The sequence below is a fragment of the Aphis gossypii genome, chromosome 1, assembly GCF_020184175.1.
Source record: "Aphis gossypii isolate Hap1 chromosome 1, ASM2018417v2, whole genome shotgun sequence".
NCBI lineage: Eukaryota > Metazoa > Arthropoda > Insecta > Hemiptera > Aphididae > Aphis > Aphis gossypii.
The window spans coordinates 63,345,751-63,362,348 of NC_065530.1; the positions used below are offsets into that span (position 1 = coordinate 63,345,751).

The 16,598-nt window shown below is 26.7% G+C and overlaps 3 protein-coding genes across 3 annotated transcripts; 1 reads left to right on the plus strand and 2 right to left on the minus strand.

The window, feature by feature from the left end:
* The first annotated feature begins 1,729 nt into the window (after window positions 1-1,729).
* Window positions 1,730-5,908, plus strand: LOC114132026 (tectonin beta-propeller repeat-containing protein). Its single transcript, XM_027997398.2, has 10 exons — window positions 1,730-2,969; window positions 3,403-3,585; window positions 3,716-3,868; window positions 3,952-4,044; window positions 4,140-4,320; window positions 4,411-4,613; window positions 4,681-4,806; window positions 4,973-5,082; window positions 5,155-5,355; window positions 5,489-5,908. Exons 1-10 carry the CDS (start codon window positions 2,742-2,744, stop codon window positions 5,613-5,615), a joined length of 1,605 nt encoding a protein of 534 aa, XP_027853199.2. The 5' UTR covers window positions 1,730-2,741; the 3' UTR covers window positions 5,616-5,908.
* Window positions 5,909-8,028: 2,120 nt separating this feature from the next.
* On the minus strand, window positions 8,029-8,803 carry LOC114132031 (RISC-loading complex subunit TARBP2-like). Its single transcript, XM_050207927.1, has 2 exons — window positions 8,580-8,803; window positions 8,029-8,491 (listed from the first exon to the last, which is right to left on the minus strand). The coding sequence occupies exons 1-2, from the start codon at window positions 8,801-8,803 to the stop codon at window positions 8,029-8,031; spliced, it is 687 nt and encodes a 228-aa protein (XP_050063884.1).
* On the minus strand, window positions 8,786-14,826 carry LOC114132022 (ribosome biogenesis protein SPATA5L1-like). The gene is made up of 13 exons (XM_027997394.2): window positions 14,693-14,826; window positions 13,820-14,596; window positions 13,556-13,742; window positions 13,301-13,497; window positions 13,052-13,239; window positions 12,772-12,989; window positions 12,480-12,680; window positions 12,273-12,382; window positions 12,034-12,200; window positions 11,868-11,958; window positions 11,689-11,807; window positions 10,586-10,615; window positions 8,786-8,946 (listed from the first exon to the last, which is right to left on the minus strand). Exons 2-13 carry the CDS (start codon window positions 14,510-14,512, stop codon window positions 8,925-8,927), a joined length of 2,223 nt encoding a protein of 740 aa, XP_027853195.2. The 5' UTR covers window positions 14,513-14,596; window positions 14,693-14,826; the 3' UTR covers window positions 8,786-8,924.
* Window positions 14,827-16,598: the final 1,772 nt, after the last annotated feature.

Consider the following 16,598-nt stretch of genomic DNA (forward strand, 5'->3'; position numbering starts at 1 on the left):
ATAGTTATTAGTAATTACTAATTATATAAATTATTGTAAATATTACGTTTGTGAGGTCTCTACAAAGGCAACAAAATTAAAACAAAACAGTGCTTGTGTTTTCAAAAACAATAAAATAAAATAGTCCTATTTGTGTCAAAAAAGGTGATTTATTAATTTTTACTATCTTTGGATCCGGTGTTATAACTTAGCAGATTTTTCAGAGTATAGTTTTATAATTCATAGGATTTTTAATGAGATCTTAATATTGTTTTATAATCCCCATACTGGCCTGCTACCAGTAAAAGCAGTAATGTTAAATTAATTCTAAATGATCAAAGGTCCTTTTTTTTTTTTGGACTGTATAATACAATTATTAGATATACCTATAGTTACTACACTTAACTCTGAATAATATTTTATAGGTGTACACTACTACTGTGGTAGGTACCGCACTGCTGTCACTGGACGACTTCCCACTCACTATTATGGCATTACTTATTGTACGTATTGTATTTATTTTATATAAATACTATAAATAGTATAAATTGTAAATTAACATATTTTAAATAAAAAAAAATATACATTACGATAAACATATTATTATGTTTATACAGATAAGTGATTGTATATACTTACAGCATGGGTGTAGACACGTGGGGTATGGGGGATGGATCCACCCATGGCCTTTATTGTTATATAATTATTATACTCCTACCTTATTCATTATACTAATAATAGAAAAAAGAAAAATAGTTATTTTTTTTTATAAAACCCCCTACCCAGTGAAAATTCCTGTCTACGCCTCTGATTTTCAGACTAGGTAATATAAGAATCAAAAAGTACAGAATACCTAGTTGATCATTAACGAATTCAAAGAAATCCTTGAGGTACAAGTGTTTATACTGTGATAATAATATATTTAATCTGTGGTTTAAAGTATAATGAACAAGGACAAAAAAACTTAAAAGTTGAAAAAACTAGAATTGTTTATTTGGATTTTAACTCAATATTAACTAATTTTAACTCAGTTGTAAATTGTGCTGCAGTAAATTTGTAATGTTTATTCGTGAATGAAACATCTCTGAAGGCCTGAACTCTATGGACAACATACTACATTTTACGAACCATAAAACCTAACTTGAGTCATCAGCTTATAGAGCAACTAATACTATAATTCGATTCGGGTTTCTGGTAGAAAATTGCATATTTGATTTTGATGTAATTGCTACTTAGAAGTTCGAAAATTCGAATTGTTCACTAATTATGTGCATCATCATTTTTTAAACATCATATTATAAGTACCTATATTCAAAGTATGTTGGCTTTTTCGTGCTATAATTTTTATTTGAAATTTTCTACGTATTTTTTTTTTCGATTTGTGTAATAGAAATATATGATAGCCACCTTCAATAGCCAATAGATAAAAAGAGTGTCATCGATATTCATCAGAATATTAGTATAAACATCTTATTGTACATGTAGCCACACAAATGCCTGTATTATAATAATATAGATATCTAAGTAATTTTTTTTATACTTATAAACAAACTATTCCAGACTCGGACAATACTCATCGACCATTGGATTCTCCTTGTGTATTTCGCCTCCTGCTGAGGTCATGTATACGAGTCACATATATACAGTCTTCAGGGTAGTATTTTATATTTTCAAATAATAAAAATATTCTTTCAAGATTTCCAATTTATTAATTTTTTTTTTAGTTAATATTATTAAAACATATTTCTTATTCATTGGTTCAGCTAATAAATAATAATCCACCGATAATTAGTCCAATTGGATTAAGATTAAGTTAATTTACTATGTAATTAAATTGTCATAGCCCATAAGTATATATGGTGGTGTATATATAAAAAAAATTACAAAAATGTAATTTATGCGTTGATGGTCTAATAAATATATTACATAATATATCGAATTCGTAATTCCTGTCGAAAAGTATATACTTACACGGTGCAAGATTTGTTTGATAGGTACGCTATATAACAGCAGTATATAACTTAAAGTATTGATATAGGTACCTACCTACTATTCATTATTGCTTTCGTCCTCTACTTGTTGCTCGCCGGTAGCCACTATCACCGTAACAACTGCGAAATAAACTTTTCACGTCACAATCGCATCGTCATTACTTATTTATTACCTATTATATTTTAAACATCAAACGGGTAGGTACTTTATTTCACATTCTTATAATACCTACACATAAGCATAGGTACAGGCGGTACAGCAACAACAAATGCGAATGCCGAACGAGTATTTCGAGTATTTCGTATAAATTATTGACTATATTAGGTATATAGTGTCCGTAGAAAGAAAATTATAAATTGTGTCTACCCCAATTTAAACGTACAACTTTTGAAAGTTTCAAATTGTTTTAAACGCGAAAATCCACCAATGAGAGGAGACTTGTAATATATGCGCGTACTGTACACGGGAGTGGTTCGCCGTAGTGGGTGCGAGCATATTGATTTTTTTATATAACCGTCGAGTCTCGTATCACAGAACAATAATGATGAGTGGCACCGTGTCATTTCGCAAAACTATACACGAACAACGTATGATCACAGAATAAAATAATGGATAATTAATAATAATATGATATTGCCAAATATGTATATTTCGGTTTATATAGCAATAGATATCAATAATGCATCGATAGATTGGCAGCTATAATAGCTATTAAACCACTGCGCAGATTGCCGGTTTGCATATGATCGCACGTTTTGCAGCACGAGAAGATGAGCAAATTGCAATGCGTGTTAGCTATTAATAACTATGGGAAGATTTTCACACTGTCTGCGTTCGACGATCAATGGAAACCATTTCCCCATGTTGGCATGGACTTGAAACACATTTCCGCCATCGAGAATTACATGTGGTCCATCGGAGGCGACAATCAAACGTATCTGTTGGTGCACAACTTGGACAAAGCGATACGGATCAAGGAAGAAGTGTATGAAAACGAGGTAGGTACCTACTACCTAAGCGGCGACGATTGACCATAGTCCATAAATTTAATTTGTAATATTAATATTAAATAATATTGAATAATCATGATACAATTAATAAAAAAAGAATAATTTAATCTATATTCTATATTTCTATTGTAAAGTTGTACCTAACTTGTTATGACTTCGAAATTCGAATCATTGATTATAGAATACATTTGAATATAGTCTGTTCCTCTATAGTCTATTCTATAATCAATGCTTCGAAAAGTTCGAATTATGCGTAAAATAAAATTTAAGCCAAACCACAAAAACATTACTGAAATCGTCCTGTAGGTACGTTATTATAAATACGAGTACCTACCTAAATACTTATTTTAAATTTATGCATTTATGATAAATGTTTATATACCAGTCGAACGTATATAATAGTTTTGTATGTTATTGATAGCGATGGATGCCTGGCGGAAATTTTTCAAAAAGACTTTTGCCCACCGACAGGTATTGTTGGTCATCGGAAAACGGCAGAGAAGAAAAATTTAAAGAGAATATAAAGTTGCCCTCTTTCGTCTGGCAATGGGAACACGAGTGGAAGTTGGAGACTAAGTTCGAAGAAATGGATTTAGATGACGACGTGAGATATATTATATATAATTACAAATTACAACAATAATTATTATATACCTATTATCTATATACGTACCTATAATAATATTTTGTGTGAATTGTATTTAAAATTAAAATTTGTATTTATTGTATCTTAGGGATGGACATATGCAGTTGATTTTTTTGCAAAATTTTATCCAACCAAACGCTGGAATTCATGTGTCAGAAGGAGAAAATGGTACAGGAATCGAATATACACGGGCACAAATTCCTGGTGTATAATTTCTCCTCTGCACAAAGATTTTACTAAGGTCTTGGAACCGAACGAATTCGCCATGTACCTATAGACGAAAGAACGTGTGTAAATAATAATTTTCATTTTACCACTGTACAGGAACCATTCATTTGTGTGAGCATTGGAGGGCATAAAATACTTGGAGCCAAACTTGGTGTCATTATGGTGTGGGCTGTGACAGCGCAAGGAAGGGTAAAAATAAATTCTTAAAATTTTTCATAGGTTCTTAAATTTATATAAAAATAAAAAAACTTATAATTTTTGTTCTAAAAGATCTTAAATTACAGATTTTCTACCGTAAAAACGTAAACAAAACATGGCCAGAAGGATGTTTGTGGGTCTGTGTTCCGACAAAAGAGGGTAGTGAATCTAGGTACATTGACTGTGGTCCATCGGGTTCTGTTTGGGTTGTTTTATGGAGTGGTCTCATATTAGTCAGAAAAGAAATCAGTGCTGAAACACCACAAGGTTAATATAACTATACTTGAATAGGTTAAAAATTAATTTATTGGTTCCTATTTTATTTTTTTTTTTACTAATGTTTTAAATATTTTATAGGTAAAAAATGGATTATTGTTGAATCTCCAGAAGAGGATTCAAAAATAACCCAATTATCAGTTGGGTTACAGTCGGTGTGGGCAGTAACTAATGATTCTAGAGTATGGTATAGAAAAGGAATTGATCAAAACCTTAACGAAGGAACTTGTTGGGTGAAATTAAATACTTTTATGTTTTCTGTCTCTGTCACTCCAAACGACCAAGTAAATTCTGCAAATTATTTCATAGTTTTATGAATAAAAAATAATTTTTTTATTTTAATATTAACAGGTATTTTCAGTGGGTTTAGATAGGCATTTATATTTTAGGAGTGAGATATCTAAAAATTATCCTACTGGAAAAAAGTGGATTCATATACAGGCATCTATTGAAATTGAACAACCTAAAGAACAAGAGGTATTGTTTTAATTTTTCTTATTTCACGCTAATTTTAAATTGTGGAACTAAATTTTATAGTTGCAAATAGAAAATAGATCAGAATTTCACTCAAATGTTCCATTTTAGATATATTTCTTATCAACTGAAAAATTGTATGTAATGATATTTTATTTATTTTTTCAAGACAAAATTGGAAGGTATAGAATCATGGATATCATCATCATTTACTGAGCCTTCACATTCTGCTCCAACACGTCTGGTTGGAAATGATTCAAAAAATAATTTAAACTTGAAGTACACCTAGCTTATTATTACTTATTAGTTATTAATTGAAAAAGATTTTAAATGTTAGTTGTTTGTTTTTAGTGCTAAAGAAATTAATCCTTCTCAACGCAGAGTGTCTGCTTGGAGTCCTAAACTTAGTGTTGGTTCTTTAATTGGTATGGAAGCTAAACCAGATTCATTCATGGAAATTCAAAGTAATATTTCAATTCAAAAATCAAAAACATTTTGGAGTTCTATAGTGGGAGGTTCAATTGAACCAGATGTCTGTTTCATATCACAATGGTAATTATATTTATTTGAAACTTTAAACAATTTTTTATACAATATAAAATCAAATTAGGTATGTACTTATCATTAATTATTCATTTTCAATTATTTGGTATTAAATTTAATTAATTATTATATTATGTTGTAGGTTTAATTCTCCAAAAGATAGAGAAAATATTTTTAAAAGTGAATGGAGACAAAAAATATTGGACAAATTAATAGAATTAAGATTAAAAGAAAAAGAATTACAACAAATCACCTCTTTTGCTTTATGAATGATGATCATGTTCATACAAGTAAATCGATTCTATTTTTCATTCATAAGCATTCTAGATTCTAAAAGGAGTGATGAATGTATTTTTAATTAAGTATTTACAGATCAAATAAATATAGATCTGTTATCGTTTATAAATTATAAAACAATAACCATTTCATAGTTTTAATCTTCAATCCAAAGACCTAAGGAAAAATAAAGACTATATTTGCTTGTTAGGATTTTGATGTTTTTTTTTTAAATAATTTTTTTATGTAACATTTGTATAAATAAAAAAACAATATCAATTTAATATACCTAGTGTTTTTTATAATTAATATTTCAATCTACTAAAAATAACAATAAAATTATTATACTGTTCTAAAATTCAAATGCGTGATAATCTTTAAATACAGTACTCTAATAATCTAACATAAATTTTAGTTGGTTTATGATTAACAAATCTCACTTTTAACTATCAGAATATAATATTAGTACATAACACCTATGACCTTATATAAGATATTCTTTTTCCTTAGTCCTTAAAAACATAAAAAATAAAAAATATGCATTTAACAGAACTAGTTAGCTATGAATTGTTACCATTAATAAAGTATTAAAGTATTAAATATTATTAATTATTATTATTATTATTAATATTAATATTATTTAAGTATATTTATTAATATTAAAGTGAATTTACCAATTATCAAACTTAAAATTTAGAATATTATCCTGACATTTGGTTAGTTAAAATTTATAATTACATTTCAAAGCAAGTAATGTACAACATGCACAATTTTAAAATTAAAATATCAACATAAACTTACGAGATGCCAAGGATAATAATCTTACTTTTAAAATTAATAAAGCTAATAATACAAAACTAATTCTGCTGAATGTAAATTTACTGAGTAATATGTTTTTAGGATAGAAATAGCACATGTTGGTGTAAAGTCTCTTAAGTTAAATAATATATTACTAAAAATGTTGAGATAATTGATAACAGTTATTAATAATTCTCTATAGATGAGAAATTATTAATGCATTTAAGACATATTTCTGGATTTGTAAAAATATTAATTGCTTACTACCTCCATTAAAAATATAAAATAGATTTCTATGATAAATATGTATGTGATTTATTCAAATGAACAAGCAATAATTGAACACATTTTTTTGTTATTTAAACCAATTTACTCAGGCGTACAAACACTTACTTCATATAGTAATCAGTTATTTTTTTTATAAGTAATAAATAGATTAGATAATACTTAACTTATTCATATAGTATTATTTAATTATGTCATAATAGCATATTGTCAGACTCAGAAGATTTTTTTTATTTGTTATATAATGAAATTTAAATAATCTATACATACGCTATATCTGACAATGTTTGATTTATAATATAATATACCACTTGAATATAGTATATTATAATTATACTATATTGACATTTTGTTAATATGTTGCTTATTTTAGACAAACACAACCATGCATAAAATTGCAAAATTATATTTCTCCTAACTAAACAAATACAAAAATTTAAAGACCTCATCACTGATGGTCACCAATCATTAAATATAAACAAATTTGTAGTATTTTATAATTAGAAATTATAACAAAATTAATTGTTATACTGTAAAAATATAATAAAACATAAAATTTATATCAATAGTTTACAGAACACTGAAACCACGCACAATAAAATTTACATATTGAATATTAAACAAAATCATTTGTTTAAATTAAAAAATATACTTTGGATTACATTTTTAGTTAAATTTATACATATTTGAGATACTAAAAAGTCACTTATCTCATTTATGCTATCTTCAGGAAAACTATATCTATAATTTGTTGTATACAGTGTACTGTGCTAATGCTATCTAAAAATATAAAAAAATTACCTGAACTGTTTTTCAACATTTTCAATGGTTTCATAATCTACTATATGTAGGATTATTTAATTTCTTGAAGAAAATTTTCAAATATGTTGTTATTCTAATGTGATTTCTATCCAGATTTCATAATATATTATTTAAATTGTACATTTGTACATGTATCCAAATTTATAAAATTGTTTAACTGTTAACTATTGTTTATTACAACACAGACTGTTGAATTAGTCGTATTTTCCACTGTTAGTTGACCGCTGTAATTGTAAATAACAATATTATTAATTATAATGGTAATTATTGTAGATATCATTTTATTTATAGATAGCACAATACACAGTAATGTGCAGTCAATAGTATATGAGACAAGTACCAAAAAATAATTTATCTCAGGTAACTAAGTCCTAAAATTTGTCACTAATATATAAAAGACAATAATTATATTGAGAAAATAGGACAACAATAAATCATATATCATATTATATTATGCTAAATTGATTTTTTTACATTATAAACAAACTTTTATAAAACAAATTAAGTAACTTGCACACCATTTAATGCTCTATTTTTTAATATACATTTAAAAAATACCAATGACCTATAAGCAGCATCCTGTTGAGCTTCTTCATAGCTGATAGTGGATTCACCATGAAAAGCCACAGTAATGGGAGTAGATACTTGAAGAGAAGTTTGATATTTACCAGTACTTGAAAGTTCTTCAAAATCAATAAATTCTGCTTTAAGTCCTTGTTCAGCAGTAAAACTGTCTAACACCAGTTTGGCATTACACGAATACATTTGTTCGTCATCCATTTGTTTGAGATCATTATAGCACGGGCCATCAGTTAACGGTAAATGTCTATGAATTTCAGGTAACCTATAAAATTGAGAAGTGGATTTTGAATTTTTCAAACCACTTAGATTACTGGATTGTTGACGAACAAAGTCATCTACATTTTCTGCTGCTTTAGAGTTTAGACTGAGATCTGCCTGAATGCTAATGACAAGAAATAAAATATAAATTAAAAACTTATATGAGACACAACTCAACAATGTGTATTATATAAGTTAAATACCTTTTTAACATTAAATAAAGATTATTAGCTGCAAGTCGTTTAGCAATTTTTTTAGATTTTCCTATACCAGTCTCCTTGTAGTCAGAAACATTACATGAAACAGTAAATAAACGCTGATGAGGAAGACCATCTTCACATTCTGTTATGTAAACTGGAGGAGGAAGATGGAGAGATGTGCAAAGTTCCTGGAGCATACCAATTGGATTACGTTCATCATTGTCTCCAAAATTCATTGTCTCAAAAGTATCATTTAAGTCTGAGGTAACATCAATTTGTGATACAAATAAAGGATCGGAACATAATTCAGGAAATTCTTTAAGAATAATACGTAGTAAAGCCTTTGCTGCATGTTGTTTAGCTTCTTTTTTTGATTTTCCTAAAATAATATATACACATGAAAAATAAATAAAAACCTCTTTATTATAATAAAGATTAACCTTGACCATAAGCCACAAATCGTCCATCTGTGACACGATACTGAAATGATGGTGCACTAACAGCTCCTTCAATTTGTAGTAATTCATACTGAACAGTACGTACCCCTTGTTTATTTAATATATCTTGTAATAAAGTAACTGATGTTTTATCGGTATCAAATTTAACATTATTTATAAAACAGTCCATTTAAGTAATACTAATATTTTTATAAATACTTTTGTTATAAATAAGTATTAAATAAATCTTAGATTTATGACGTTCATAAAATGGCACCTTAAGTGAATTTATTATATTTTGTATTTATTGAATTATATGAGATTTAAGGCACCCACCACAATTAATTATAATTATTAATGTTGAATGTTGATTAAATAAATAAAAATAACAGGCACTCATAAAAACAAGTGGCATAATATCTACAACTGAGTATGAAAAATTAATACTTATTTTTCCTCTCTTAACTCTATTATAATATAGATAAAATGATTTGTTTACAATTATTTGGAACAACCAACAATATTTCAAACTAATTCAAATGGACGATTAAAATTAAACATTAACTGTATTATATTGACTATTTCATTGTATGTTAAAGTTAAGCATTAAATTTTAAAATTTTAAAACTAAAAAGTTTATACTTGATAATTTTGTATTCGTTATAATAATTGTTATCAATAAACATTAAACATGTATTTATTTTTGTATTGTGTTATCACAATAGATTTTATATTATCACAGTCATCTATTATTCGTTGTTTTCCTTTTCTTGGATCAGTTTTTATGTAGGTACGTTACTAATTTATTTATTTAAGAAAGTAAAAATAAATATTACTTTTTCATACTCAGCTATAGATATGCCACTTGTTTTTATGGGTGCCTATTATTTTTATTTATTTAATCAACATAAATAATTATAATAAATTGTAGCGCTTTAATTTAATTAATTGTACACCAGTTTTTTTTTAATCAAGGCTAATGAATACAATTGTTTTATATTATGAATTATGATATATACTAAATACTAAATTGTGATAACAATTCATTAAAATGTATTAAAGTATAAATCATTTTAAAAATCATCAATAAGCAATATTTTAATTTAATGATATGTTATTATTACATAAATTTAGGTTAAAAATTAAGAATAAGTATCCAATGAAAAACAAAAATTAATAAATCACATCCAAAATGTAAAAATATGATTTTGATACCAACATGGATTTCTTTGTCCATTTATGAGGATTATCTTATGGTTATTGGTACTTTTCATTATTATATATTAAATTTTACTATGTATACTATCGGAAAAGCTATTTTTTCATAAATATATTATATATATTTAGATATGGCTAGGAGTGCCCTAGGCTAGGATATATGTAGACAATGTAGTCACATAAAAATATTCATTAAAAAATATTGTAAAGAATATTACTAATAGATGGTACAATAAAATATTTATAAATTAAAAAGAATAATTAAAGGAGAATATTACAATAAAAAACAAAACATTTTATATTCAAGTATTGTAATTATTTACATAACAAATAATTCAAATTCTTTATAAAACAAATATTTACTTTTTTTGTCGAGAAGAAAAGTTGTTATACCTGCAAAAAAAAAAATACAAACATGAAAGATAATGAAAGATTTGTAATAGTAAAATTAAATTAACATTTTAAGCAATTTATTACAGGTGATTTTAGTAAGTGTAAAATGCTTAATTTGTGTGTAAAAGAAATAGTAGAGTGCTCTCAGACACATATGTCAATAACTTGCTGCACATAGCACATATAATAGTTGGTTTTTTATTTTTTATTATAAGTATCAATATTTTGCAAATTGTAAGTAACTATATAGTATTATCTAACTAATAAGTTCAATATTTTTTTTGAAAACAGCATGTATAACTATAATTTTTTATAGTTTAAAAACCAAAAGTAATCTAATGTATGTAAGGTTGCAAATTTCTTTTTGTTGCAACTTTATAATAATTACCTATTTTTTTAAGATAATCATTAACTTCAATCAAACAAATTATTGTATGTTTGCCTATCTTAATTGTATTTAGATCAAAGATACATTTTTAGTAGACAAAGTTATTGATTTACCTTCATAAGTGATAAAATAATCATATTTTAGCAAAATTATAATAAAAGTTTATGTTTTTGTCAAATATATCCTAACCTAGATACAGCTTTAAAAGTTTCTATTTATTTTAAAATTAGAAAAATTTTTTATAATTTAAATACTTCTTGCAAAAATATTTTAAATTATATTTTAAGTATTTGCTTACACATTACAATATTAATCAAATAATATTTATTTGCACATTATAATCTAATAACATTGATCAGAGACGCCCGGAAGGGGGGCCATTGCCCCCCCCCCTCTGAGATTTTTTTGAGTCAGCTATAAAATTGGAAGTTTTTTACATAAAGCCTTGGGTATTTAGTGACTACGACAATCCTTGTATCTAAAGTCATACTGGAGGTATTTTTTAATTGTAAAAAACAAACATAACAATAATTTTTAATCACTAAGTCACTTTTTTTTGGTTCCTACAGATTTCCTGTTAAAATAAAATTAATTTATAGCAAAATTTAAAACTTAGCTTTTTATGAAATACTTTATATTATATTATAAATTTAAAATTCTACATATTTAATACAACTATACTTGCCATAAGATTTGCTCTTCAGATAATGATGGTTTAACATTAGCTAATGCATCCTCAAAATGTTCTTTTTTAACTGTTGTAAATGTCTTAAGGCCATCTTTAGTCAAACAAGAAAGACCAGCCTAAAAAAAAAAATTAAAACAATTATTTATTTAATTTTTAAGTAATATTTTAATATTTACTTCTTTCACAACACTTGTAAGATCAGCTGCTGAAAATCTATCAGTCATTAAAGCAACTTCGTTTAAAATTGACGAATCCGAAAGTGGCATACTAAAATTAAAATTTAATGTCAAGTTAGTTAACAAGGAATATAAAACTTGTATACTGGTTAAACTGTATACATACCTTTGTTCAGGATTGTTAACAATAGTATGAAGTATGTTAAAACGTTCTTCGATTGTTTGTGGAGGAGGCACATAAATTTGACGATCAAATCTTCCAGGTCTTAATAAGGCAGTATCTATATTATCTGGACGATTAGTAGCTGCCACAACTACAACTCCTTGTCCATGCTATCAATATTTAATAAGATTTAAATAATTGTACATATGTTAAAAATGTTGATTATTTCTAATATAAAATACTTCTGTATCATTTGTGATACCATCCATTTCAATCAAAAATGTTGATAGAACTCGGTCATCAAATCCAGATGATCCTTTTTTTTCTTCGGAACGACAGCTAACTAATGAATCTTATAAAAGAAATAATAATAATAATAAATAAAATTTTAATTTCTAAGACTAAAAAAATAAAATGTTAAGGAAACATTGAAATATTCTATTTATTACCTATTTCATCTATAAATAATACAGCAGGAACATTAGCTCTAGCTCTTTGAAACAATTGTGAAATATTTGCTTCTGTTACACCTAAATAAGGAGAATATAATTCGGCAGCCATTGCTGTAAGAACATTTAAATTAGCTGATGAAGCTATAGAACGTACAAGGCTTGTTTTTCCACATCCCGGAGGACCATACAGTAAAACACCTAAATAATAAATATCACAAAACAATTAAAAATGAAAAATATTGAAATACACAATAAGTACATCACTATATCTGTAGATTGAATTTCTTACCTTTAGGAGGTGGAACTGCAAAATATTTAAAAGCTTTTGGATGAACGAGAGGCCATTTAATACAAATATCAAGCATTAGTTTCACATTTGTTAAGCCGCCCAAAGTTGTAGCTGAACAAGATTCTGACTTAGTAATGACTTGACCAATTCCTGATCTCAAAGATGAAGCTGGGTACTTGGCAATCAGTAAAATAGTACCAGACAATACACCCATTTCTCTGAAATTTGTATATTTATAAATTTTTAATTTAACAATAACTTAAACTAGAAATTAACATACAATTCAGAAATTAAATTAGATTCATTATGAATTTCTTTGAAAATTAATTCTAAATCTGCTGCAGTGTATCCTGGAGTTAATTTTGCTAAATATGACACAATATTAGATTTAATATTTATGTTTAAAATTCCACAAAAGCCTTGTATTAATTTTATTCGCTCTTTTTCTGAAGGAACACCAATATAAATCTAAAAAAAAAAAAAATAAGTTATAAATTTAACTAAAACAATTATTAATATAACTACTTACTTCATACGAAAATCTTGACCCTTGTTTAAAAGATGCATCAATTAAATGCGGCATGCTAGTAGTTGCAATGACTATAAGTCGACAACAATTTTTAACAGATGTTAAGCAATCTTGTATCTGAGCACAAATTCTTTTAGCATTAGAACTTTTACCATTTAGCATACTTTCAGCTTTCTCCAACGTTATTATACACACGACTATAAAATATCAATTAAATAAATTTGAAAATGTATTTATATTAAAACTATTATTCACTTTTGCTATCCTGCTCTAATAATAACTGTACTCTTTTAAATAAATCACGAATAACCGACTCTGTAGAACCTGGATCCGCATTTACCAAATCTGTAGATATTATGTCAAAATGTATGCACTTCAATGATGCAGCAACATGAGTAACTAACCTTGTTTTTCCACTACCAGATGGACCAATCAATAATATCTAAAAAATGAAAAATAATAATTATTAATTGTATTAAATAAATATGTGCTTACATAAATTTTCCATAATATACATACCATATTACACAAAGAACTACTGCCATTTCTTGCAGCCTTAATGATACTTTTCAGACATTTCACTTGAGATTCCATACCAAATAAAGGTAGCACTTCTAATCCAACTTCTGCCTGATAAAATTGTATGGTAGACATTGTTTTAATAACCATTATGGTAGTATCTGAATTAATACGTGCAGCATTGTTTTTGCAATCAGTTTTGTGTATAAGTATAAAATCAATATTAAAGTTTTGATTTGACTTAAGTCTTTTTAAATTCACTATACAATCATTATGTACTACAAATAACCGTAGTAAATGTCTGATGGCATCAGCCAACTTGAAAAGATTCTTGGACCAAATATTTTGATGTTTCACATCTTTAAATACAACACTGACTACCATACGTTTCGAATTGGTAACACAAATTGGTTCTACGTGCTCTTTGTTGATAGGTATTTCAAGCTTCACTGTCAATGGATTGATTAGTTTTTGAGGTGCATGCTTAATAACGCTTGGATCACAACTAGCAAATGCATTTGTACAGATCACTCGAGGAATTATTTTACACAATATTTTGGCTTTGTCTGATATTTTTAATAAGACATATTGGTTGAACTGACTATTGTCCAATATAGTATCGGATGCATACAATTTTTGAATCATAGTCGTACCTTTTGAATTAGGTATGTTGGATAAAAATATTGTTTCCATAATTATAATAATTAATAATGAAATAAAATAATATTCAAATCGCAATGAAAATTATAGTTACATTTTAAAAAACTCGAACATTACCTAGATCAACAACCAAACAAAAATAACATCTTCAATTTTCGAATGATTTAAACTAAATAAACAATAGGTATACCCGTATAAATACAAAATTCTCACCAAATAACTATTAAAACTATTCTTATAACCGATTAAAAGCCATTATTTAAACAACTGTCAAAAAAATTTAAAAGGATTGAAGTACTGGACTACAGGAGTACTGAACTACGGGGCTACTACAGTTCGACCCCGAGATAACAGGCAGAATTATTTTCATGGAATTGTCATGGAATAAATGTATAAAACCGAGCCGAACTAAAATGCAACTGTACCAACATTGAAATACAAAAACTCCCAATGCATTTCCCAAATTAATGTATTTTCAACTTCAAAAATTATTATATAATTCAAAGTTTTGTATTTTTAAATTCAAATATTATTATATAATTCGTAAATAGAAAAATATACTTACGAGCTGTTTTCTGGGAAAACCGTGAGAGTTAGAACGAAAAGCATAAAACATTAAATTGATCCACGTAACTAGCTACGTAAGTTGTATAATTTTGATTTGTCGAAAACGTGTTATTTAAGCGACATATTGCAGCGTGGGCGAATAGTAAAATTAATTGGTAAATGTAATTAAAAAATAAATGTAAATATTAGCTACTTATAACCTACCATTCATGACATCAATTCAATTGAATTTACTAAGTTTTATGTTAATTTGGTTTTCTTGCACATCTGCAGCTGCATCAATGTTTATGTCGCGAATTTGATGTTGTTATCTTATTCGCGTTTGTTTTTAATTAAAATTATGTAAATTTGTCATCGAGTTGTTTTGCAGCAATGAAAACATAATTTTAAATTTATTGCAAAAGGAAAAAAACAAATAAAACAATACTCTTGAATCTTGACCAACGAATTGAAAAGAATAATGAGAATACAAACTGTCGTTGTATGAGGGGGTAAATTGCATATTACATAATATGCGTCATTTATACACTAGAATATTGCGATAGCTCAATAGCTGTTTGCGTTCTCTTGTGGCACAAGTACATATTCTTTTTGACTTCAAATAATATTTATTGAAATAATTGTTTGTTTGTATTATTTTTATGTTCTTTATGAATTTTAAAATAAAAATTATACAAGGATAGGGTTGTAATACGTCCCAGTATATCGGGACATTTCACCAGTTTATGACTTCGGTTCCGATCGTCCCGTTAGACTCGAAAGTCTAAAAAGTCCCGGTTAAGTCTTAACCGATAAGTGTAAATAAAAAAAGTATAATAAATTATATATTCAAATTTATGTTCTAAGTTCTATTATAAATTAATGAGTGAAAATGCCAGAAAAACATAAATTATAAATAATTAGGTAATCAAATGTTAATATAATCATTAATTTATTTTTAATCTATTTCTGTAAAAATTTATGTTTAAACTTTAAATTCAAAAAATGCTGTAAAATCAATAATATGTAGCTATGTGTACTGTACAAACTAAATTCAACGCTATTATTATTAATTTCTATATAATACACATGTATTACATTGTGTTCTACATTTTATAATTTAAAAGGTTGTTAAAATTATTTGTGAAAAAAAAAAGGTCTCGGTCAGTACTTAAACTTTTATGGCAACCATATACAAGGAAGAACTTTTAGAATATAGAGTATTGATTTGATTGACATAAATCGGTTGATAAGTTACACGTGAGATACTAGTAAAATAACTTTACCAATTTTCAAGCTTTAGAGTCAGTATGTATCAATGCATATAAAATTTCTTCTGTCGAAAATTGTTTTATTATTAAAAACACGATGTAGACATCGTGATTAAAAAGGTAAAAACAAAATATTTTAACTTTAAACTGATAGGTTACATAACTCGCGAGTCGCGACTTGTGGCTAACACGTACATAAAAATATTGAGCTTTGGCTCCATCACGAATTAAAATGTATCTTAAATCGTGGGCTCTATCCATTGTATAATATGATCTAAGAAAAGTAAGTACGCTGGCATAGA

Coding starts and splice junctions, on each gene's coding strand:
- LOC114132026 (XM_027997398.2), top strand. CDS start 2,742: ATGAGCAAATTGCAATGCGTGTTAGCTATTAATAACTATGGGAAGATT. Junction 4,045..4,139: donor CTGTGACAGCGCAAGGAAGG/GTAAAAATAAAT, acceptor CTTAAATTACAG/ATTTTCTACCGTAAAAACGT. Junction 4,321..4,410: donor CAGTGCTGAAACACCACAAG/GTTAATATAACT, acceptor AATATTTTATAG/GTAAAAAATGGATTATTGTT.
- LOC114132031 (XM_050207927.1), bottom strand. CDS start 8,803: ATGAATTTTGGAGACAATGATGAACGTAATCCAATTGGTATGCTCCAG. Junction 8,492..8,579: donor GCTAATAATCTTTATTTAAT/GTTAAAAAGGTA, acceptor TCTTGTCATTAG/CATTCAGGCAGATCTCAGTC.
- LOC114132022 (XM_027997394.2), bottom strand. CDS start 14,512: ATGGAAACAATATTTTTATCCAACATACCTAATTCAAAAGGTACGACT. Junction 12,990..13,051: donor TCTAATTTAATTTCTGAATT/GTATGTTAATTT, acceptor TACAAATTTCAG/AGAAATGGGTGTATTGTCTG. Junction 11,808..11,867: donor TTACAAGTGTTGTGAAAGAA/GTAAATATTAAA, acceptor TTTTTTTTTTAG/GCTGGTCTTTCTTGTTTGAC.